Source organism: Denticeps clupeoides, chromosome 6 (genome assembly GCF_900700375.1).
Source record: "Denticeps clupeoides chromosome 6, fDenClu1.1, whole genome shotgun sequence".
In the NCBI taxonomy this organism is placed as follows: Eukaryota; Metazoa; Chordata; class Actinopteri; order Clupeiformes; family Denticipitidae; genus Denticeps; species Denticeps clupeoides.
Genome location: NC_041712.1, coordinates 10,459,767 through 10,486,131, shown reverse-complemented (window position 1 = coordinate 10,486,131; position 26,365 = coordinate 10,459,767). Strand labels below are relative to the sequence as shown.

General features: G+C 42.2%; 1 protein-coding gene across 18 annotated transcripts in view; it reads right to left on the bottom strand.

Annotated features, from left to right (window-relative positions):
• Positions 1–5,636: 5,636 nt before the first annotated feature.
• Positions 5,637–26,365, bottom strand: part of ncam1a (neural cell adhesion molecule 1a) — a 178,397-nt gene continuing 157,668 nt past the window's right edge. For 11 of the 18 annotated variants that reach the window (XM_028984166.1, XM_028984163.1, XM_028984164.1 and 8 more), the window contains 6 exons: positions 25,940–26,064; positions 25,211–25,391; positions 14,471–14,678; positions 14,164–14,280; positions 12,571–13,044; positions 5,637–8,292 (listed from right to left, as the gene is read on the bottom strand). In XM_028984166.1, the coding sequence (XP_028839999.1) occupies positions 8,166–8,292; positions 12,571–13,044; positions 14,164–14,280; positions 14,471–14,678; positions 25,211–25,391; positions 25,940–26,064 (1,232 nt within the window). In that variant the 3' untranslated portion in view covers positions 5,637–8,165. Of the gene's footprint in view, positions 8,293–12,570; positions 13,045–14,163; positions 14,281–14,470; positions 14,679–20,462; positions 21,842–25,210; positions 25,392–25,939; positions 26,065–26,365 lie in introns of those variants that run through there. The other 7 variants (XM_028984176.1, XM_028984177.1, XM_028984178.1 and 4 more) reach the window with 3 other exon arrangements.

Genomic DNA, 26,365 nt, shown 5'->3' with positions numbered 1-26,365 from the left:
CCTACCACGTCTACAACATGGTTCTGAAAAACTAAATAAATGATCAGTCTGCTGAGTCTACTTACAGTGCTCCCCCAGTCAAAAAGTCGGTCTGTCTGGCAGCATTTCTCAGTCTATGCAGATCCAACCAAGGCAGCAGCCCAAGATTACGCAAAGTGTGTGAGAGGAAAAATTTAACACCTATAAACTTCAGTCAAAAACAAATACAAATAATTGCACTGCCACAGCAAGATACAGATAGAGGATGCTCTTCACATCAGTTAAAGTTCTTTATAGGGACACTGTTAGCAAGACCTAGTAAATTGGTACTAGTACATTGCAATTTGTGTTTGTGTGTGGAAATGTACAACTTTGACAGTACGGTGTGTACAAATGACTAGAAGGGAAATATACCACAGAACAGTGCATTTTTTTCGTCCTCAGCTTTCACGATTGTTAATGGGTGCCACACCCATCTTGGTGGATGGGCAAGTGTGTTATTTGCTGGGCCAGGGGTTGGCAAGCCACGCCTCCAGAGCTGCACGCAGTTTTTACATCCCCGCAGCTTTAGAAAATGAACATTAATTTAAATGTATTTTATTTTTAGCCATTTTTTTTTTATGGTAAATCAAAATGTGAAGATTACCATGATTTTTTTCATATTTCAAAATGCGTCACAAATGCCCTATAAGCCCGCCTGGCCAGCCATACCAGAGCTGTTAATCAGGTTGTTCAATTGGAAGTAAAAGTAAAATTAAGTGTTATCTTCATTTTACGTGTTTTGCGTGTTAAGGGCTGCTGACCCCTGCACTAGGCAGTCACAGTATGTCCTTGGAGTAAAGGTCCCATCATGGCAGAATGTAAAAGAAGGACGTGAGTGTGAGGTTCACATGGAGATGCAGCCCATACCTCAACTTTTTAACAGCTGCCTCTCACTCAATTGACATTTTCTGTCTTCCTTTCTCTTTCTCCCAGACCCCAGATGTCCCTGGTGGAGCAGAATTCCAGCATTCCCTCCTAAATTCTCCCGCTCTCCCTTCCTCCATTGTCCATCCTGGGGGTAGTCAAGCCCACGTCTCCATAGTACTTAACCACTGGACCGGGCGCAAACAACAGAGTAATCATATTACAGTGTCCCTGGGAAAAAAGGGACGGCTATCCACAGGGAATCTCCTGCAGCTAATCCCTGCCAGCCACGGCTTTTCTTCTCGTCCCCACCTTTCACAGCCACTCCGGAGGCTCCGTAGGAACGGGGGCCTTTAACCGCTCAAGGGTGTCGGCCATGGGCCTCATGTTCTCCGCTGCCAGGGTCTTACAGTAAAGAGCTTGCAATACAAGTGGCCACTAAGCCCAAAGAGGGGGGGGGCTTGGAAAATGCAGCTGGCTGTTCGGAGGTGGACACTAAAGCCAGACAAAGCTGAGCGCACACAGTTCCTACGTACAGTGGACATTCAAAGTGCACAGGTTTTTACCTTTAATTGGCAATGAAACGTGTGCATACCCTGAATGGCAACTTCTAGAGGGTGATCCAGAAGTCCAAAATGACGTTTCTGATTTTGGAACACGGTTGCTACGCTGCCCAAAAGGTCAGATTTCCAAATACCAGGCAGCATCCCAGCATCCCCCTTTGCAGCGTTCTCATGTCACGCTGGGATATCATGGATCATCAAGCTTCGTGCAAACTTGTTGAGTCCCTGCAGCTCGGGCGCACAGCGCCATGAAAGCAGAAGGAGGGCAATTCAAATACAAAGAAACACATGCAGCAGACACACACACACACACACACACACACACGCAGGAAAAGAAAAGACTCGATGGCGTCGTACGTGCGCCCTCGAACATGCAAACGATGAGAAAAGAGAGCGAGCAGCCATGCTTGATTTAGAGCAAGAGCCGTGTTTGTGTGCGTCTCTCATCTATTCTGTTTTATTTCAGTCCGCTCTCCTCTCCTGCTTTCACTACCTCATTTTCTCGGCTCCCGTGACAGCGCGCTCTATTGCTCCCTTTTTATCAATAATTAATATACCACAATAAATCACCCATAATTAAAAAGAATTAGCCGGACTCGCAGTGTGGATTTACCACCCTGCTCCCTGGCCGCTCTGATTAAAATGAGATTCACGTGCATCCATAATGCACGACTGTGCCCTCGAGTTGTAAAACAAACAGCGGCCCGGCGTGCAGTTCTGCCGAGCCGCTCGGGCCGGCCGGAAATAAGGGCGAGGCGGGGTCAGGAAGGCACCCCTAATTGGGATTATGGGGGTTGCTTTCATAAATCAAAGATACAAACATAAAAAAAAAAAAAACAACAACCACAAGCTGAAACCAAAGAAATTTGGAGTTGTGGAGAGGAGGGGAAAGAAAGAAAGAATGCAGAACAAGTTTTTTATTTTTTTAATACGTGCACCTGTTGCATAATAATACTCTCTCTCTCTCTCTCTCTCTGACATAAGAACACTGCCAGCTGTTAAACTTCTCCTCCTCAAAAGAGGAACTTCTGAGAAAGTTCTGTCAGTCTTGTACATGCAGCCGTTTTCCTTCCCCTCGGTGGCGGTGCGGGGCGGGGGGCGCGGGGGTCACCCCGAGGTGCCGAGCAGGCCGCCGTGCCGCTGGTGGCGTAGAGGAGGTGTATCGTCCTCCAGAGCTGCGGGACCGTAAGTCTTGTCACGCTTGCGACATCCACCCGCCGCAGGCATTTGTTGGTGTTGCTCAACCACTTCCCGAACCGCGGCCTGAGGAGGAGAGCGTGTTCTTCTCGCGCGGGCCGCGCTGCTCCTCGGTTCGCAGAGGAAACACATCCGGCGGCGGCGGGGGAGCCTCCGCACTCTCGCTTCCCTATAAAAGCTGAAGCTCACGTCGTAGCCAAGTGCACAGAAAAAGTGGAAGAAGAGAAAAAAAAAGGTCTGATTTAGATGGATGAGGTTAAGTTTCCGTTTGCGTGTGCATGCTCATCCAGAAGAAGGACGAGCTGTGGACGTGGAATACCACAGACTGAAGCGGAGGTAAACTCCAACATAATGGCCACTGTGTGGACCTCTATCTCGCTGGGAGATCAGGTGAAGGCCAGTGGTACTGTATGGCCCCTGGCCCGGCCATTGTTCATTTTCGGGGGCAGGGTGAGTCGGGTGAAGGCCTTCTAATCTCCTGGAATAAGTAGCTTTGAAGAACCACAAAGGTTCTTCAAATAGCTTAGTTAAGGTTACATTTTTTTTAATTCAAAAATCGTTTAATTTAACATTTGGTGACACATGACAAGAAACATGAAAAAAAAAAAAAAAAAAATTCATGGTATGCCTTCATGCCTGTAGGGAGAAGGTCAATAGAAGGTTATAGTGAACAATCACCTTGATATCTACATATCCAACTGAAATTGACATAATATGATACGTCACAAACGTCATGCCACATTGGGAGATCAAGATTTAACAAAAACTAATGACTGGATCTTCCAGAACAATAAGGTCCATCCATCTGGAGAGACTGGAGAGTCAGTGAAAAGGATCACTTCATCTGCTAAGGTGAGAATGAACACCTTAGAAAAGCCTACCGCTGATCTTAAAAGAAAGTGTGGCTAAGCAAAGCGGCAGAAAACCAAATTGGAGGTTCAAGCTAGTGTCTTCAAGGAGGAAACAGCTAACGGTTGAACACAGTTAATAATCCTACTTCTCTGCCTAAACGGCTTTTTAAGGAAATAGTCCAAGGCCCCTGGTTTCTCCTTCTTCATTGGTGGACAAAATTACAGTCATAAAAGCTGCTGTTGTCGAGGCCTTTACACAAACACACACACACACATACACAAAAATGCACAGAAAATCACACTTACAAAGATTTTTGACAGTACAGATGACAGTTTCTTTTTGACTGATCATTTTTCTATAGAAAACAGAAGTTCTCCAATTGCTGACCTTGCTAAAATGATCTATCTGCCTATAGATATAGATAATGATCTATCACAAACTGAGTTGTCTTTTTTTTGACCGTCCCTAAAAATGATTTGAAGCATGTTCAACAGGTAGACACACCTCAAAAGTAAAGGTGTGTTATGTGTGGAGTCCCTCAGGGGTCAGTCCTCGGTACACTTTACACATATTTTCTTTAACACACGCTCCTTCTTGGTGGAAATACCTGTAAACACCATTACACAATTAAAGAGAACGCGGTTTCAAAAATGAATTTGCATAATCTTGCCCTTTGACCTCAATGATAATTGGTTCAGACCTTGTCACATATTATCTAAAAAAAAAAAATGCCACCATACGTGTTTTCTTGCAAAATATAAGAGACGTCGGAGCATTTTGTGAATACATGAATTCTGTTATACTGTCTCAGTGAAGGGGAATTGTCTTGTTGGACACCTCAGGTAGTGCGTCACGCCTTCTTTCTGCTAATTGAATGCTGACGATCCCCAAAAGATAATGGCAGCATACCTGCAGGGGCAGCTATTGGTTACCGTGCATTCCACAGAATATTAGATGCCGGCCCAGTGGATGGAAAAAAGAGCTTAGGTGCACACACACACACACACACACACACACACACTGCATGAAGTCATTTTATGATATCATTACAAAATAACACAGTCCCATGCAAAATGCAAATGCGAAAATATTGTATGAGCACGCACGGTGCATGACTGCCGTCGGATTTGGGGAGGTCGACGCGCGACTTGCACAACTTTCCTTCACACGTTTCCTGGCGCGTCATGTTTGATCACCATCAGTACTGACTCAGCGGGCCCGCTGCTGCATTTGCGTGAAGTTTTACGACGTGTTTACTCCTGGATGGAGCGAGATGGTTTCCACAGGCCCGCCTGCCTCCCGCTGATCCGGTGGGACGACAGCGTTCCTCACGCAAAATATTTTCGTTCTTTGGTGACGTAGATTTGGACCTCGCGTTTCATAACCAGCATTTTCTCTTCCTCCCCCTCCGCCACGTCCGCGAGGAAGGAGCGCAGCGCCGCTCGCACAGTAAACACCCTGGAGGGCGGCGGGCCGGAGATGAACGGGCGCGTCTGGAGCGCTCGACAAGCCGCACTGCGGCGCACCGCTGCCACCTGGCGGCAGAACGGCGCAACGACGCCTCCTTATTCTCAGACTGGAGAATCAACACAAATAGTGGATATAAATAAATAAGGTCATAAGCGTATTTTATTCATGATTTCGTGTTAAAAACGTTAGCAGTTACGTCTGCAAATATGACAATATAAAGATAATATACTTTATAAATAGTATTTTGAAACCAAATTGTATTTAAAGAAAGCAGTGCATTTAATGACCAGTGTTTAAATAAGAGAAATTACACTTACTGTGTACATACGTGTTACCAGTGTGAAAAGCTATGTCAGTTTGCCGCCACCTAGTGGTGCCTATCTCTTATTACAGACTCTTTAGGATTAGAGTAGGATTAGGACTGGTTCTTATAGTAAATCTCTAGATTTGTACAATCCTATTGCTCTCCAGAGCGCATCAAAAGAATGATAGTAACACTGGCTCACTTTTGGATTTTGATGGTTTCCTTCCAAAATATTTGCAAGTGATTAATTCAAATAGTAAAACACACAAGCACAAAGGTGTTTCACAAAATCTTTTTTTGGCCCACCGAAACATATCATATAGCCCGGCCAATGTGATATTTCCAACAAACCACACCACATTCCCTCAGATTAGTTGTAACCTTTATTGAACACAAGACTTTCTGACAGAATGAGAAGTCCAAATGATTTGGGTTAGTACTCAGTATTTACACCCGTGACTGTTGTGAGAGGTGACTGAAAAATAAAGTGGTATACAAGAGAAGGCCCCGGAATCTGAGAAGGACAGCTAGGAATCTTAAAAGGAGGTTTTTGGAGGGAAAGCAAAGAAGGAACAGACCACTGTCTTTTCACCCCAAATCTCACATTACAGACTTATTTTGTTTGGGGCTTAGCTTCTTTCTGGGATAATTTTCTTTTACAGGCATGTTTAATGGCACAGATGCACTGGTGAACGTTTCATGTAAACTAGCACAGAAAATTGGTCCCACATTATGGCAGCTGAACAAAGCATGAAAAGCCACAAAAGCTTCCAGCTTTCATTATTATTATTTTTTTCAATCAAAGAAACTCACAGAGCGGTGTCTTTACAGCTTAAAGTGTAAATCTAACAAGTCTCTCTTTGCCCCTCTTTCAGTCTGAGTAAAAGCACTTTTTGTCTTAAGTAAAAAGAGAACACAAAAATGAAATGGTTGAAGAAGTTTCCGAGAAGACGGCAGTTCGTAAAACGCGTGGAAAGTTCAATGCACGGTGAATAAAGAATTTGCTGCTCAATTGTCAAGTACAAGCCAACCTCCACACCTACGCTACCAGACTAGTTCTGAAGACTAGGACACACTGCATGCTTCTTCACATTCTGGAGGGAATTTAGGTCTTGGTTCTCTGGGGCATCATAACTAAGATTTCCACCTGGCCCCTGAGCGATGGCTTGATCTGAACTGAGGCAAAGAAAACTACAGAAGTGGTTCTGTGGCTCAGCTGGCTTTGATGTGAGAAGCTGGGATGAATGACGATCACCATGACTGTGAATTATGAGAGCATACATCAGACTGACAATTCAACGTGTTGGCAGACAGAGCAAAAGTAACCAGTTCCCCTCCAAAATGAACCTTGTTCTGCCGACCCAGAAGAGAGACAGGCCCTAGGAGTCAAGGACCCTTTTTTTCAGTTTTCGGATCTATTCAGCTATACCTTTCACAACCTATGGAAACTGCTTTTAATTCTATGACAAAACACATTTTATTCACACTAGGATAATTCACGCATTCACAGTGCACAAATTGCAGTCTAAATAATGCAAAACACTGTACAAAAAAAGTTCAGATTGAGTACTCTTTTTTTTTTTTTGACTTATCAGATTCACACCAATGTACTATGGCTTAAATAAGACACAAATTTGGCCATTAATATCTTTATATGCATAAAAACCGATCTTTTTTTCTTGTTAAAAAAAAAACACAAGAGAATTGTTGTGCCCACGAGAGGCACCACTGATCAATAAGCTTAACTTGGCCAATGGGAAAGGGCCTTTCTGCTCATCACAGCGGTTCAGAGGCTCGACCAGGACCAATCACAAGACAGATGGCTTGGCAATGCACTCTGATAGGCCACATTCACCTCAATCTCTGAGCTCTGGTGTGCGTGTGGTTCAAGAAGCTCGGTGGTCTTTAGCTCAGGACCCCCCTCCCCAATACACCCTCAGGTAAATCTGACCCCCCCATGTCGTGCATAGGCTGCATACAAGACGAAATGAAGATGAATAAAGGGGCTTTGGGTGTGGGAACAAATGAGTGTTCGTGTTAATTACTCTGTCAAAAAATAAAATAAACAAAATAGAGTCTTTAAGTGGTAAAGTATGTGATTCTATTCAACAGGTCCAACTGCTCTGTACATAATATTTCTGTTGTGTCTTTTTTTTTGTTCTTTCCTCAAAAGCTGCAAAAAAGCAAGCTGAGCTGAATGAGATGCTGTAAACATTCAAGAACAGAAAAGAGACAAAATACCAAACGAAAAGAAAAAGCTGTGACAACGTAATACAGCAATAGTGAGCATGCTACAGTAACTCTCTAGCCCAGAAATATATGAAAAAATGACATCAAATAAAAGGCAGTTAACTTTTGTACATAATTTTCAACACAAGAGAACATTACAACTTTACTCCCAACACAAAACAATGCAAAAATGATGCCATAAGGCTGCATTGATGGAATAAGGCTGCACGTAATGAAGTGGAAACGGTATATAGCCTACAAATGATTAAAAAGTGAGTATGTACAGGATCTGAAAAACTTGTTTAAGAATAAAGCTAATATTCTCCTTAGTTACCTATCGGATCTTACGCTGTGATTCTCTCACTCAAATGACTGGCAACATTGATCCTTATAAAGGAGGTCAATGGGAGTTCACTAGAGGTAAATCATGTTGTTCTTGGTGACAAAATTCAAATGAAAACGTGGAGCAGAAACTATCTGAGCAAAAAACCCTGTATGCACTCTACACACCTATACAAAAACTCAACTGCTGTTGTGGAGACCTGTAGAAGACACTGAAGAAAGAAACCTTTTTTTTTTTTTTTAATCTTATTATTTCAGACGTTTGTTTTGTGATGGCGCATGTGCTCTGAAGTCCTGTGACCGGTATTGGTGCGGGGATGTCATCACGCTTTGCTCTCACTCCCATTTGTCTGGGCGGCTTCGTTGGGCACCGTTTTCACCTCCGCTGGAGTCTTGTTCGGCTCAGCCGTCTCCTCGGATTTGCTTTTTTCATTGGCTACAATCTTACCGCTGCGGAGAGAGAAGATCAGAACAGAAGTTGGTGTCAGCGGATGGGCCTGGCACGTATTTCTGGAAAGTGAAGATACTTCAGTCAATCAATACTGGTGACGCCAGACACATTTCCACACGGTTGGCACAGCAATGATGGTCCATGGGTAAATGCACAAAGGTGTAGAAAAAGACGAGGAAATGGAGAAATGGCACCAAGTTTGCAGTATTTTAGTCAGTCATGCCACTTCAATAAATCAGTGGGCTCCTCCCATTTTAAACACTGTTCATCATGCAAATCATCAATTACTTACACACCAACAAAACAGAAAAATTCACTTAAATCCTAAGGACAATTTGACCTTACACTAGCAAACAAGCCTCACTCTTTGGACATGAACTTATTGCCAGTTCGGCAATGTTCCAAAACTTCACTTGGACAAGCTCTTTCTAATTATAGCAATAAATGGCAGCAATAAAGTAAAATCTAATTTACTATAATGTGTCTTCTCACTGGATCATCAAGGGCAATCCATCAGATGTCACCCACAGTTTTGTCACATTTGTGACGGCATATAAACTACCTGACCAACCTTGTGCCAAATAATTACGGGATGGATAATGACTCATGGAAATGAATGACACAGGTAGGGAGGATTCTAAAATGGGATTCTGAGGCACCTCTGTCTCACACCCCTTTTCTATTCTCTCTAATTCCACAGACCACCATCTCCTTTTGCTGCTGCTGCTGCTGCTATTTTTGCTGTGTCTGACCTGCTTGGTGACTCATCAGATCGCATCACTGAGACTTCAAAAAGCTCAGGAAGCAGAGAGGCCAGATGACAGCCCCACCCCCCTTTTGCATCGGATCAAGGGAAACAAGACCACCGATGCAGAGAGGAAGGTCTTTGCCCTGCTGGGACTAACAGACATGGCATTGTGCAGGAGAGCAAAGACATGGCCGTGAATTTGAAGGTGGGAGGGGGTCGTCTCGTGTTATCAGCTACACAATCTCCCCGGTGCGCTTCTGGACGTTCAGGGCTGAAAAGTTGTTGTTTGGGCTGTCTTCCTGCCTGAAATCGATCCCTGTGCGCCTAACGTGAGGCTGTGTTCACAGCCAAGGTTCATTATCTCGGAATAAAGCCCACGCTCCCAGTGTGAGAGATCATGTTCAACCACTTCTGCTGGCTTTTTTGCATGTGACTCTCAGAATGAACTGTTGGCCTAAATTTGACTCAACTTAGCATTTCAAGAATAAGTGAAGTGATTGTGAAATGCTGCAGCACAGCACACTGTGACACAACGAAACGTGTCCTCTGCTTTTAACCATCACCCTTGGTGCGCAGTGGGCAGCCATGACAGGCGCCCGGGGAGCAGTGTGTGGGGACGGTGCTTTGCTCAGTGGCACCTTGGCAGTTCGGGATTTGAACCAGCAACCTTCTGATTATGGGCCCATTGCCTTACTCACTAGGCCACCATTCACATTTACTTGTTTGGCCATGAGAATTTGTTGCTAATCTGTCTACACCTCTGGTTTGGTAGGAAGGGAGGAAATAAAAAAAAAAAAAATGTAAATTTAAAATGGGATCTTGCAGAATGAGGAAGCAGACTGCGTGAGGGCTGCCAATCATCCCAATAGGCTCCTCCCATTTTAAATTATTCTCGGTGTCAAAACATATTACACAAAAACTATTAAATCTACATGAATAATCTTGCCTCTCCAAGACATAGTTAATTAGTAAGTGGCCCTTTCTTACTTGGATCTGTTTATTTCTGTTATATTAGCAAACAGTCCCCATGTGCCATGTCTGATACAGCAGCTTAAAAACTAGGGCCCTGAAACCCTGTCATATGTTTGTAGTGTCCTTGTCAAACAGTGATCTCTGTTTCAAGGATGTTTAACTCACGTGTGGATTCTTCCCTCATTGCACATATAATTTTGAAGCTGTGCAAAAATGGAAGGTCTTCATACTGACGGATACTGGTCAGAGCATCACGTTATTACTTCTCAATTGGTCTAAACAGCTCAGCATATACCCTGTCTAATGATGAAGACGGAGACTTTGGGGGACAGCACGCTGACATATTCTAATTAATTCAAATGTTCCTTACATTAACATGTTTAGATTCACTGGCCATAAAAAAACGAACAGCTGCTTATCTTAAGCTGCACTAAACCACAGTTTCCAGCATAGGCCGGCAATAGCGGCTGTCTACCAGTGGGTGGTGAAAGATCACAGGCCTCCTTTGAAGGCCCTCCCTGAGGCATCCTTAAAAATGCCTGTCTGAGAGAAGCACGACTGGCATGAGGGTGGGTGAAAGAGAAAGACGGCGTGGGGAGCTCAGGCTGCTGGTTGCAAATGAAGGAGTGCAGGAGAGAGGGAGGAGGAGAAAACAAAGTTTCCAAATAAATATTTAAGAAGCAGCCTCTTCCCTTCCATCTCCCCCCGGCAGGGCTCTCAGCAGTTGGCTAACAGCCTGGTTCCTCGCTGCATTGAGGGCTTCGGCTTCTACAGAGGCTGGCCAGGCACAGTATCCTTGGCGACATGAATGTTAATTAACCTCCCTTGGGCCATCAGAACGTCAGTAAAAAAAAAAAAGGACTGGCTGGTTAAATATACAATTTTTTTTCTGGTTCCTCAGCTTGGAAAACATCTCTTCTTAGACAGGTGATGTGTACTACTTTGATTATAATTATAATTAGAAGAAAATCAAAGGAAAAATGAACATGGGTGACATCTGAACATGTTTGATGAGGGAAAAACTGTGATCCTAAATATTAGGTATTGTGGGGTGGTCCTGGTATGGTCCTTCATGGGTGCTTCGTTCAGATGTGTGATCAATAAGAATCAGTTACTTAGAACCCCTGTAACACATATTGCTAGAAAAAACTTTCATGCTTGGCATGATTGAAAGTGTCAAAACATTAATTGCATCACAGCTTTTTGTGTTTGAGTAAAATAGAGCAAATGTTCTGCTGGGAGACCTTGGTTCCTACATTCATGTGGATGTTACATGACAGGAACAACCTACAAAGGATTGTCGTTGACCCCATAGCATTAATTTTGGCAAAGGCAGTCCCTGGTTGCTGTGCCTACATTTTGAGGGATATGCTATAAAATGTGCAGATGGTACCAGACACCACAGGAAATCTCGAGAGGTCTTGTGGAGTCCATGTCTCAACAGTACAGAGCTCTTTGTTGCATAGGCAGCATGTACACAGCAATTTTGTGGCTGATCTTTGTATTTGAAATAGAGTTCTGAAGTCCCCAAAAGGACCAAACAAGATAACTTGTGAAGAAGTGCATCTACGGTGGCTCAGCAAAGGGAAAGTATTAGGACGATTTCATTTGGAAGAACTGAGACAGCCGGAAGACAAGATCTTTGTCAACATGGGAAAAAAAACCCAGCAACAAAGCGGAAGCACTTTTTTGAATACTGAGAGGGAGATGGACTATCCCAGATAGCAGCTGGGCTTTGAGCTCCCTGATGGGAAGCTAGGTCGACGCACCGGAGATGAATCACCAGTGTGAGGTGAGAAACTTGTTCTCATTAAGACAAATCACTTTCCACGTTACTCCAAAAACCTGACCTCAGAAAAGAGGCAATAAAGTGCACACATTAAGGATGTGCATTTATTACGCCGCTGTCTGTCTCGGCACACGGTGAAAAACGCAGAATGGAAGCCATCAAAGGGGAGTGCGCCATACCATAATTTACCCATGTTTCCCAGGCTCTGTCTGTGATAATAGAGGAATCATTTACACTCCTCTGCAAAACAAAACCCAAACAGATTCCGTTTTTATAATGACTTTGCCCTGTGCCAAGACTGAAGGTGCTCTTATTTCAGAAGCTGCTTTCTTGAGAGGCTTTTTGTCACTTTTCAGGGGAAGCTGCAATGCTACGCTATACTGTGGCGCTCATGCATGCAGGAGCACACAGCAGGTTGGTTCCCACGGCAACTTTAACGCCGGGCATCCCAGCGATGGGTCAGCAGTCCCAGCCAGGTCCCAGCCTAATGATACTTGTTTCATACCTCAAACTGAGACTCCTCAGTTTGTGAGACTCGCCTGGGGCAGTGGGAAGGTGCTTATGGGGTTGTGTTATGAAGAGGGAGAAACTGACCAAAAAAAAAACTGGAGGTGGAGAAATTGTGTGTCTACAGAATATAAAAAGAGGAAAGGTAGAGGAAAAAAAGAGGTTGATGTAGGACAGAGGTGCGCTGGCTGGTGATGTGGAGTGAGGGACACAAGGGACACAAAAACACACAATTCTACCGACAACTAGAGGGTTCCATACTCTTCCTGGTTTGAGGTGGGCGTGTCCTTGGGATGCTCAGTTTCTGAAGTCTGGATCGTGCCGCCATCTACCTGTGAGTCCTTACTGCTGGGGATAGGGGGGATTTGGCAAGATCCCGTCCCCTGTGTGGCCTCACTAGCTTTGAGGGGCTCAGAGGTAATAGGGTGGGGGTTGGAGGCCGGGGCTGCTTTAGGAGCTTCTGCGGCTTTAGTTGCAACAGTGTCACTGAGGTCAACCAGGGTCGCCTCCATGGAGGCAGGAGCAGCAGGAATGGAGGCTGCGGCCATTTTGGACGAGCCGGTCTGAGGGGCAGTTTCGGGGGTGGATTTGGGGTCTGCTGCGCTGGAGGTTAACGTGCTCATCTCACTAGTGGGACTGTTCTGGGCCGTGCTGAAGGTGTCAGTGACAGGGTCTGAGTTAGCGGTGACTGAAGGGAGCAAATCCACTACTGTAGCTGCAGTGTCAGTCGCATGCCTGGGGGGAGAGGGACAGAGGGCGTGAGAGGGTGGAAGAAGGGGTTTACAGATGCAGAAATGGACAGACAGACGGGGGCAGAGGAGCGGGGTGAGGAAGAAAGCCAAGGCAAACACACAACGAGCGTGAGAAACATGCAGAAACACAAGCAAACAGTCAGATATTTCACATTAGCAGTCACAATGCAAGTTGACTGAGGACTGCAAATTTTTGGGTATTAGTAATACATCAAAAACCACAAAAGAATCCATAAGTTAACAAAAACACTGAATCTACTCAGCATGTTAAAGAAATGACCCCACTCCTCCCTTGTGCTAGATCATGACTTGCAATAGAAAAATGGAGCTTACATTCACCTCCTGTGGTCAGCATTCATATTCACAGCAGCCACTTCAATATACTCGGCTCCAGAGCGGCATACTGAGTATCCTCCCAACTACAAATTAACTTAAACAAGCCTGCCAGTGTTTGTCACAAGGCCAAACCTCACACTACCTACCTACTAACAGGTTTGGGATGTAAGAGGATATATTAAGTAATTGCATTAAGACAATGTTACATTTTACAAGTATTTACAATTCAGTTGCACTTAATTACAGTTACATTCAAAAAACAAAACAAATCTTTTGGAATAGATCCGCTATAGTCTATTAGCTATTCTTTTTTAAATCAATGGTTCCCAAGTTGTATCCTTCTGGTGGTATGTTGAGAGTCCCCAAGATAACACACACACACACACACACAAAAAAAATGTACCATAACAGACTACATGTATACATTTACAGCAATTTTCCCTACCTTGCCAAATAATCATCACATTATTTGTCCATTGTTTATTGTCCATTAATATGTAATATATAATAAGCATTTCTTTTTACTAAGCATTTTACTTTTACTACCCTTAACTAAACTATTGTTTTACTATGTTTTTGTATAATTACAGTTCCTAGATAAATGTGTTAAACGTAAATGTATGCAATGCATGTAAAATGAGTGGGGATATTTTATAAAGTGCTGATTAACTAAAAATATGATTTGATGGCAAAATACAAACGATTAATGTTTAATGGTGTTCAGTTTAGGGAGTAAACAGGGATTTGAGAGTTTGTGGTCACTCACTCAGGGTCGGTCAGAGGGGTTGTCTCATTGGGTTCTGTTGGTCCACCTCCTTCATGGTTTGGGGTGTGCTCATCCTCTGTCCGCACCTCCACAATGGGCTCCTTTGACTCATCTTTCCTGTAGTTACATATGCAAGCACACACACACACACACACACACACACACACACACACACACACACACACACTCATACAGTAAGCTCACCCCATTGTTCTCTGAACCCCATCTGATGCTGTGATATCAGCAGGAATGCAGGAAACCAACAGAAGATCCCAGTAGAGATCTGGAGCTGAGGAAACAGACTCACGTAAAAGCTGCTTTCCCTTCCTCCATGTCCTTGCTCTTGGCACCAGGTCCGGCTTTGCCACAGAAGTTGACGGCGATACACATGAGCAGTCCACACTTGTTCAGGAAGTAGCAGGTGACGTCCACACCAACCAGCAGCAGCAGGAAGACCACGATCAGGATGCCCACTATGGCACCCGTTCCCAGGCCAGTGCTACTCTCTATGGTCCCTTAATGGCAGGAGAGAGGGAACATGCTCAGTCTCACACTCAAGCAACACTCAAGAAGCCCATCTATGGAATCAGATTTGTGCAAAAAATTGGAAATAAACTTTCCTAATATCAAACGAACATTTGACATTATGCTGTAAAATAAGAGGTTGGAATTTTGACAACATCTCACTCATTTTCATTTTCACTTATGAGTTCTGCTGCTCGGTTTTTGGTTTCACTGCTGGGTCACACCTGTCAGTTTTACGTTTACTCTGCTAGAGAATTTGGTTGGACTTCTGGCACTGGTGTCTCGTGTGGGCGGGGCTTCGCCTCATTGGCCAGCAGGTATTTGAGTGACAGCTCCATTCCTCCATTCCTATCCTTCACTATGAGATACTTGGGATTTAAGAACACGCAGAGCAGCATCAGCTACTAGCGATCACATATGGATCACATTATAATCAGCGTATTTAATCAATTCGTATTGTGCACAAATCTCATTGCATATATGATCGCAAATGGCTGTTACCTCTGTGTGTGTGCGTATCTTGCAGTGATAAGAGTTCACAGTTGTGATGGGACGTTTGGCTCTTTTCAGAGAGCCTCATTTGATTTATCAAAGCAAACAAAGCTTTGATATTTGACTAGTAAGGCTAAAATATGAGGCTACGGATGTCACAAGAGCCTGATAAGAACAGAACTTCCCATCACTGTCACTCAAATACCTGCTGGCCAATGAGGCGAAGCCCTGCCCACACAAGACAATCGTGCCCGAAGTCCACCCGTATTCTCAGGTATCAGCGGAGGGATTGAAAAGCCAGTAGTGAAACTGTAAAAACGAGCAGCGAAACTTACAGTCTCACAAGTGAAAATGTAAAAGAGTGTAAGCAATGATGTGTGTTGTCAAAATTCCAGCCTCTTATTTCACTTTTCAATGTCATATTTTCCTTTGATATAAGGAAAGCTTTGTTTAAAAATTTTGGTTAGTGTTAAATTCACACCTGTCAGTCAGTTCAGGAAATAGACTTAAATTCAGTTGATTTGTTAGAACAAATCAACTGAAATTAAATTAATATCCGTAATTGCCCCGGGTCCTCTTATGCACATTTTTAATATATAATTGTGCTGTTTTAAGAGCAGATTGTTGTGCGGCGTGACAATATTTCCTCTGTGTTACTGCTCTGAGGATTTCAGAAATGGACAAAAGAGGAAAAGGAGTTTACACACAACTACAGACAAATCAGCATTTAGCACAATTGTAATACGTTAGCCATACATTCTAATATATTGCATTATGTTGCAAAGTTGGATACATTAACTGGCTATGAATCAAGCATGCCCATTCACAAAAATAATCCATTACTGTCCTTGTTAAAGCACAGCAAAATAATGCTCTTCAGAGGAACTTTTTTTTTCATGCATCCAACACAAACACATTACCAGGATTAGCAAAGAAACTCGCAAATGTAGCTTTCAGTTCTTCACCAACTTTTTTTTTCAGTGAAGACCACTTTGAACTTTAATGCAATAATGCAATTCTTAAAAATAGCTAATAACTTAAAAGTAAAATGAACGGTCAAGCAAACAACATAACAAAACATTAAATCCATTACATCCAAACAAGCAAAGATGAATGAGCAAACCACTGAAAAGGAGCGGACCAGGAAAGTCACACAGAATACTTACCAGCAATGACAAGTTTACTTCAAGGAAATTTTCTAAAAAGCTACAGAAACACAGGCACAGTTGGGAGGTGGGAAAAATTTGTAACCCTCCATTCACCTTGATTTCTGTATGAATGACTTGTGATGCAAAGCTGTCTAATGAAGCACTAAGCTACAGGAACATTATTATGCACAACCCAAAGCAGAGTAATAACCAGGATGAACTCACTCTAATCCACTCTAGTGTCTTATTGCTTTAAATATAAAGAATTTTGATAGCAGTCCAATTACATACATTAATATATATAATCAATTAAAACCCTTACACTGCCAATTAATACTATTTTGAAGTTAAATACTATGAATAAGCAATGTTAATTGGTGCATTAATAGAAAAGTCATTCATTACATCTATGTTGGTGCTTAAATGATCAGATTCTCAGAAATCCAAGGAGGGTTTCACAAACATTTTTCCTCACAACCATATTTTGCATTGGAATGGAAATAAGAGATGAATGGTAATTGTTAATGAAAGGACATGAAAACATTATAAACTGAAGCAACAGGGGGGCAGGAGTTCAAGGGTGAGGAATAAGAACATGTAGAGTTAAGAAAAAAAACTACTCATACATAGATATGCTTCGGCTCTATCTATGTTATAATGCACTCTTCAGTGGACACACACACATACACACACTGCTTTCTTCAAAAGCAAATTGGCATCACAATGGGAATGGTTCTAGCTTTATTACTTTATAGCTGCACTCTGTGTCAACTCAATCTCATGTCGCCACTCTTTTCATTTCTCACTGTGAGGCTTATTGCAGGTGGTGAAGCAGCTCTCCTCTGAGAGCGCTTGTGTGACGTCCTGTCATTGTTGTCGCTGCCATTGATTTGACACAGGCTAATGTGCAATGCAGGTAGGCTAAACTTACAACTTGTTCATAGCCACCAGTTATCAGAAGCACACACACACACACACACACACACACACACACACACAATCTCTCTCTGACTCATACACACAGGTGGCAGCTCTAACAACGGGACAGGGTTAGTTAGATTAAGCTCTATGTTACCTTCATATCAGAGTGTAGAACTGCAAATGGAAATAATCTCAGTGCCTGAACACAACCGGCAAAAATGCAAAACGATAGAAAACAAATATGTTTTTGAAAAAAGCACATGATAAACTCTGATCTCCATAAAATTCTAATTTCCGAAAGAATGATTTTCATTCCTGGTGTTCACGTTTTTGTACTAAAATCCTCAAAACCCTGTTTTATTTTCTCTGTTAAATGACTTCTGCCAAGAAGGCTTATCTTTTTTCAGCACCAGACCTGAGCACACACTTTTCCCACACCCGCTTCTCCACCTGAATTCACTCCGTGAATTATGAGCTAACTCACTGAGTTTTGTCGGCACAGAGGACACAGGCTACTCGTCCCAGATTAGTGAGCCCAGCGGAGCGCAGTGTGTGCAAAAAAATAAGCAGAGTGAATGGGCCTTGAGTAAGCAATTAAAACCCAAGGAAACATGCTAAATATGTTTGCCTTCAACAATCACATGATGAAGTCATGATATCAGCGACCATGCCCAACCATCTTGCTTCCATAGAAATAAAACATTTCCCCTACAACACCTTTTCGACATGGTACAGGGATTTCGCTGCCCCAGATTTTTTTTCCTTGGATGTGACCCAGATCTGACAATTGTGTGCAATCTGGCATTTTCACAATTGGGTCACTTTCACATGTGAGACTAAAATATGCAACATATTCGATATGGGAAAAGATTTCACATCTGTGCTCAGGGCTTTCTAGGACACTTAAGTTATTATTACACTATTATATAATATTTATAATTACAACAACACACCATGGTTGAGGAGGAGGATTCAGACAGATCACCTGATGCCAGATAGTTGTTTCTGCCTCCTTAAAATGTAAGATGTGTTATTTTTATTTATGGTGGGAGAAGGAGGGTCACAAATTTATGGTGGTGTTATTTGCAGCACCGTAGGCCACTGCTGAATTCCACGAACTGCTGAGGCAACAAATTGGGTTTGTTTACAACACAAATCAGGATTATCTTTTTTTTTTTTTTTACTTCAGACAGGTGTCTTATACAGAGCTCATAAAAACAGATGTAATTTGGAATTGAGTGCTTAAGGCAGCCTTGAAAATGGACAGTCTGCCTTATGTCATCACATACTATACTGGGCCCAACCCTGATCTTATAACCTTGAATCTTCCCACTAGAGACTGGTACCAAAAAAATCAGATTTGGCACATAATTCAGTATCAAATTTGTTTGTCTAAACTACAGATGTACGACAACACATTTTCTGACATATTTCTGAAAAAAAAAAAAAGTATTATTATCATAAACTATACGGCATTCTCAAAAATAAATGGCAGCAGTGATAATATTCCCTTTGGCTCACATTAATCGGTGATCCACAGTCCTTACACTCCAATTACAAAGATAAAACAATACAGAGACAATGATGGACAAAGAGACCTTGAGCAAGATGGATAGAAGGCCTGTAAGACAGATGTTGACGTCCACGTGACCAGGCGTGCCTGTGTTGAGGTGATGCTCCACTGAAAGCATGCATTTAATTATGAAGGGTGCTTTATATCTCACACAAGCCCTAATGCACTGCAGGCTACCTGAATAATTCATAAGGTGCAAAAGAGAGCTGGGAAGGAAATCTGTTAAAGAAGCGATGGCAGGGCTGCGGATCCAGGATGTACGGTACAGACCTACATTACCGTCAAAGCCAGGAAAGTTAAAGAGGATGCAGGTGTTTACATAATGAATGGTGTCTACCACAAAGTCAGCACTGTATAATGGAAAATTCTACTGGGAGAGGGCTCCAAAAGACTAAAAGCTTCATGCTAATCTATAAAACTGCTCAAGAAATACATTTATAAAAGCCAAAGGAAATCAAAGCCAAATATATCTGAAATACTGATCCAGGATCAGCCTTTTCTCTTTTAATCAGAATGATGCTGGTGAGTTTATTGAGGAGATGTGACTTTAGACCAGCTTTCCTGCTTTCTATGCCTTTTCAGCTTGTCTCACAGACACCAAACAAAATGCATCACGCGATCTTCCTCTGAAGCCCACAGAAGCTCCTTTTTTCTCTTCCTCATAGACATCTCAAAAGCAACCAATCAGGCGCCAGTCGTCTCTTGAGGACACCAATCTCTCTCTGTGCAGGTGTTTCTACTGAAGTTGTACTCAAAAGTGCTCCACCACCTGACTAAATTCTTCAGAGAAAAAAAAGAGGGAGTGTGTGTGTGAGAGAGAGAGAGAGAGAGAGAGAGAGAAAGAGAAGGAGCGAGAGAGAAGCCACATCTAGCCCAGGGCATGATGCTGAAGATGGTGATGTTCCTGCATCCTAACAAGTATGAATCACAGGGTGCAGAATAGTAGGAGACATTTGCAATAATGACACACAAACACACACACACACACACACACAGAGACACACATTTGCATTCATAACACTGTACACAACAATGCTTCAATGATTAACTTTACCATTATTTTGGCTCTACTTATTACTCTTTAACTCTGTTAATTAATCAATGTTATTTTGTGAGGTCCTGCAAAATGTCCCCATTGTGGGGACTTCAACACACTACTATTACAGCTACAACCTGGGTATACACAAACACACACACACACACACACATACAGACACACACACACTTTTCACATGGACACTGGTTCTAGGGACATCCAGTACACTTATAACCCACTGGTGTTGACCACAGATGGACATGGAATGAGATTTAATGGTAAAATATGACACTATCAGACACAACGTTTCTCAAAAACTACAAACAAGAGAAGCACTAAACCTTCTACCCAATAAAGCAGATATTCTGCAGTGGATGGGCAAACAGGGCTGGCATAATTTGTGCTGTTCATTCACATACTCAACATCAGCAAGACAGAGATGGACTGGCGGCGTAGCAGCTGCCAAATTCCATCAATGTAGCATCTAGTTTGGCATAAACAGGTGTGTTGAAGAAAAAAACGGTTTTGGTGAAAATGTTAAGAAAAATGTTTTAACAAGTGACCTGTAATAAAGTAAAAAAAGGAAAAAGCGCAAACAATCTGATTGGCACACGTGTTTCCTCAGAGCACAGGCTCCAGGACACTTTATTACCATAAATCAGTTTCAAAATGGAGGTGAGTGTGATTGTGTGTTTGTGTGTTCAGGAAACTCATGAATAATGCTGCATACTCCCTATTTCATTTAACATCCAAAATATGAGACTTGGCAACATAAGACACTTGAGTTACAGTCACTCAACACTTTACTTGACACCCCACCAGGTAAAGTCTGCATAGTTGTGGTTCATGTTTCACGCCAGTGGTGCTTCACCGTCAATTCCTGGCAGATCAGTGCACAGATTTAGCTTCAGTGACCTGTAATAAACCGACACGGCCTTTCGTTGAGTACAGATTTTAGGACTAGGCTGTATGGGGTGTCAAGGAAAGAGTTTCACATGAAGAAAATCAAAACAGGTCATCATTGCAAAAAAGAAAATCCACAAGAACAATGCACAACCGCTGAAGACACACACAAACACACACACACACACATAAAAAGTCAGCTGACTAAGTTGCAAGCAATTGTGTTGTTTGCAACAAACCCAGTTGACTTCTGTGTTACTTTGCCTTTAAAAAGCATACATTTGCTTTGTTTTTGAACTGGATCTTCATTTATGATTAATACATAAAACCACACTGACAAAAATACTGCAAAATGTAATCAGTTCTCATGGTGTGAGTAGCTGTAATCTTATTAGTTTTTCATTTTTTTCAAGTAAGAAGCAAAACATTTTTTGAAAGAAAAGATAAAAGAAAAGTGATATCTATTTTAGTGTGAAAGAACTGAAAATATATACATTTTGTCACAAAAACACATTTCCAGTGTCAATTCGCATAACTGCTCCATTAAATCTTAAAAAGAAAAAGAATGTTCCAATATAGCCCCCAGGAATTTAGACTAAACCACAGCAGATAATGAAAGATGAAACTCAATACAAATCTCTCCTTTAAATGTGCCCATGGAGATATTTTCAAATTATAGCCAAATACATACTTATGAAAAACTCTTGTCTAGTGTACCAAAGCATCCAGGGTTTGAGAAAGGTCACAACGTCTGCAAGTACATGAATTCCGCCTTTTTAAACTTCATTTGCAGGAAAAAATAGGAAATGTGTGAGGAAAAGAAAAAACATTCAGAATGATGCAAGTACCACTTATGTCCCTTAACCCAGGCAACATGAACCATTCTTAAATCTCGTTTCATAATTGCATTTTTCCTGCTTGGGGGTCGGGAGGCGTAGAAAAGAAAAGTCGGCCAGGTGGTGAGAAAGGCAGGTGCTCCTCTCCAGGAGAGAGACCCAGTTTATGAGAGCAGCACTACAGTCAGCATGGAGAACAAAAGAGAGACCAGTGTGTACGACACACAAGAACAGCCGAGGGTAGCTGTTGTTCCACACACACACACACACACACACACAGACATGGTTTTATACAAACACATATAAAAAGAAACCACACACGCCAACATTCATATACACAAGAACACAAACATAAAGCATAAGAACACACACACACACACACACACACACAAACACGTACAAATGAATGTGCACAGACACATAATGGACAACAGGAGTGGTGACAAAAAGACCAACCAGGAAAGATGACAATTAATAAACATTACACAACATCAAAATGAAAGTGGTGTTTGGTGACAATGTCCAGTGATGACAGACAACACGCATGTAAACAGAAGAGGGAGAGAAAAGGGGACGGAGGGAGATAGAGGGAAAGAGAGAAAGAAAGAGAGAGAGAATAGGTCAAATACAAAAACTTAAGTCTGAAATTCTACTTCAGAATAGAACAAAACAACAACAACAAAAAATCCAAGCAAGTTAGTTAATTGAAAGTCAGAAAGCATAACATGTTAGAAGCACGGCCAGTGACAAAGACAGCACTGCAGCCCAGACAGAAAGTGCAGGAAAAGGCAAAACTGACAGGGAGACGCTGAAATGCAAACACACACACACACACACACACACACACACACACACACGCACACACACACACAAAACAAACATACACAGGACAACCTCCCTGAGAAGGTAAATGTTGATATTTAAGGTTAAGAGGAGCCATCTTCAAATGGCTTTTACCAAGATCATGTGAAATTATGTGGTTTGAAATGAAGTCACATTGTATCCAAAGTAGCATTGTGTCATCAGGGAATGTTGTCCAACCAGATGCACGCAATCCAAACAAGTCATGATGCATGTCATGATTTGTGAAATGCCTGAAAGCATTTTTCTACAGCTGCTGACATGTTAATCTTATTACTGTTTAATTCCATGTCTAGATTAGCCCGGGAGATTTGGATTGGTAAGTATTGGGCCTCGGCAGGGCCGCTCGAAACCATGCGATTTGTTTTTTCCTCACTCAGTGCCATAATAGACAAAAATCAAATGCTGAAAGTCTCTTTCTCTTTCTGAAAGATTCTTATCTATCAAAACACACACTTCTCAAATTCTCAAGAAATGGTAATTACAACTGGGAATAAAGGAAAATATGACTAGAGTCAGGTGTGCAATATTGGCAAAAAACGTATCTTGATACTTCAACAGTCAGAATTATCAGGTTAGATGGGCCGTCCAATCGATATCTCAAAGGAAATCAGACCATGTCAAAATGTGTCTAATACAAGTTACCATGGACGGGTTCCTATGGAACATAAAGGTAAACATACAATGAAGGTCATTGTTGTGATGTACGCACAATGATTAGAATTTTATTTGACGGTAAGGTACGCTATATTGATCGAATCCCTTTTAGTTTAATCCCTGACCTCTAAGCAATTTTACATGAGACAGTAAATGTAAGTGTGTTTGAATGTATGTGTTTTGTTATACTCTCACATGGTCAGAAAAACTACTATGATATTATAAATGACATTACATATTGAACATGCCTAATGCACACTGGCAACAACGTAGTTCTAAGTAAGTCTCACCTTTCAATTAATTTAATCTAATTGGTCTTCTTTCCAGCAGAATATGAATTTATGCAAGACCTTTTTTAAGCAAATGTCACTGACATTTGCTTGACTTACATTAGAGACATCCTGCAAATGACTTTTTTTTTTTGCTAAATTCCCTGGCAGAGGGAAAGTTAAAAATCCTGACCAACATTTATTTTTAAACCCCCCCCATTTGAGTTTCAAGTCCAATATTTGTCTGGATTTTTTTCTTTTTCACTGTTGCTGCTAACACACACGACTACATAAACCTGGACACATGACTGTGTGGCTGGTTTAGATATCTGCACTGCTCAGAGCTGGCATTCCTTAATAAGTGGATGGAGAACCCCCACATGTTGCACACTGGATCTAATAACACTGCCATGTCAATGTGTAAGAGGGAGCAATACTTTCAAAGGAAGGGAGAGCATTTGTACTAAAAATATTAAAAATAACTTCAAATGAATGCTAAACGTGCTACGGAACAGTCAATAAGATCTGAGATCCAAAGCTCCCGCTGCTATGTGTGGCTGAGGCTCAGGCCACCAAGCGGATGAGAAAAGCAAGGCTCGAGGCCATGCGCTGGCAGATGCTGGTTAGGTCTTCAGTAACATTAATCCTGTTAATAGGGTCAGCATGCAAAACAAGGAGGGCTGCGTCCCCAGAGAAGCACAGCAGCCATGACGGTTACGTCCAGACTACAGTTTCAGCCTGGATTGACAGCAGGAAAGAGATGATGGGGTGGGTATGAGTAAATGAGACAACATTTGAGTTTGAGGGATGGAAAGATGAAGGAATGCAATGACATAATAGGAAGTGACAGCGACTGAGAGAAAGAAAGAGGGCACTATGTTCAAACTGGTGGTACGCACTAAGCATGGAGCTTGTTCAGTAGTGTAAGGTCAAAGATGTCCTCAGGATATATATAAATAAATAGATAAAACAAGACAGATCTTTAAAGATGCTGTATATTCACGAGTGTGGAAATTAATTATCCAAAATGAGGAAGTAGCGTGCATGAGAGCTGTCAATCATCAGGCTTCCATTTCAAACTCTGTTTATAAGGGCATCACATTCTAGCTGACAGGCATAATTACACAACAACTTTCTTATTTATTTATGTCAATCCTGAAGATTGCAGTTTGAAAATAGTACAAAGAAAGTGAAAGCCGAAGTGATGCCAAACAGACAAAGCTGAGTGAACAAGAGAGAAGGATGGAATGACACCACAGAGAGGAAAAAAAATAACATTCAGGGGACAGGGGAACTGAATTATAGAATTTAGAATATAGAATGCCAAAATACAATGAGTTCCCAGGACAGCTTTTGCCAGTGGGGACGCAGCCAGAATGCATCCAAACACACAGCAGCACCCTGACCAGAGCTCAGGCTGGGCGTGACCAAGGGGCCATGGGGGGATAAGGTGGTCGGAGTTCAGACTGCCCAAATAACTAAGCCCTTATCTCTTTTGACCCTTATGTCAATTGTCGCTATGCTGCGTGCAACTGCAGCTGGAGGGGAGTCAAGCTGACACAGTGCAACATAGATATTGAGCTCAACCCCAAGGTCTCGTCAGAAAGTCAGCCCCTTCCTCACTGGAGCTTCCCTTAATCAGGGAAGCTACTGCCATTTAATCCTCTATTTTTCACTGGAAAAGGCTCTGAGTGACTGCAGCCCCTGGCAGTCCAGGTAATCCATAAGAGAGTACTGGAGAGGGTTAATGTGGAGCTCCCAAGGTCACAGAGGCTGAGCTCAATTGGTCGTTGGTGGCTGTGGCCCGGAGGGACGTTGGGTGTTACCTGGGATGGCCGTGGGCTCGGAGGTGGTCTTGAAGGAGAGGATGCTGGGTTGCGATTTGCCCTGCTGGTTTTCAGCGACGACGTACACCTCGTATTCTGTGTCCCACTCCAGGCCGCTCAGCACAACATACTCGCTGTACGTAGGGAGGCGGATCTCTGGCCTCCACTCATTGCCTTGTTTCTGTGTGGGGCAGAGAAAAGCTGACCTTAAATCTTGTGTAACACCGAGTCACTACACAGGGGGGTGCTGTAGTGACGGCTTTTTCCGCTTTGACTATCTGAGGTAGTAAAAAAATCCTTCACTGACATTCAGTAATCAAAACTCCACTATTTGCAACAATATGTGTATCTTCTGACATATATTGTGTAAATTAGTGACTGTGCATCAATATATACAAGCACCAGAATTTCTGTGATTTTGCCATTTTTAGTTAGATGAGGTCACATATCACAGATTTTTACAAATGTACATAAAATACTCAAGAAATGTGAACAGAACAGATCAAATGTAATATAGAAGCTGTCATTAAAATATTACAATTATTAAATGGATGCTCCTTTAGTAACAATTGATAGGCATAAAAAACTCTCCCATGTGCCATCCAGGCACATGCCAATTCACACAGTTAGAAAATTTAGTTTTATAAAATCTGTGGGTCTAATGGGTTAAGAGATATATGAGTAAAAAAAACTAAAATAACATGTTACCTCAAAGCCCAGAATACTCACAGCTTTGTAGCGCACTAGGTAGTGTTTGATGGGAGAGCCACCATCATCCTGCTTGAACCAGTAGACCTTCACAGAGTTGCCTTTGGGCTGCAGCTTTCCATCAAGTTTAGGTGGATTGGGTTCCCCTAGTGAGCAGAAAGGAGGATCCGTTAGAAACTGGACTATTAAGCTATTACTAGGTTATTTTTTTTACAGAAAGCCAGGAAGCCAACTCAATGTTATAAGTGCATAACTATGGAACTACAGATCTGTACATTTATTTTTTCTGATATGTGCAAATATTTACATTTTTATAATAGCTGTTGATGTATTCAAAACTACATTTGCATTCTGCATTCCTGGTTTGCACCACAATTTAACGAGGTAAAGAGCTACACTTCAAAATCATCATTATCAAGCTGGGTGGTAGTTACACTAGATTTACGG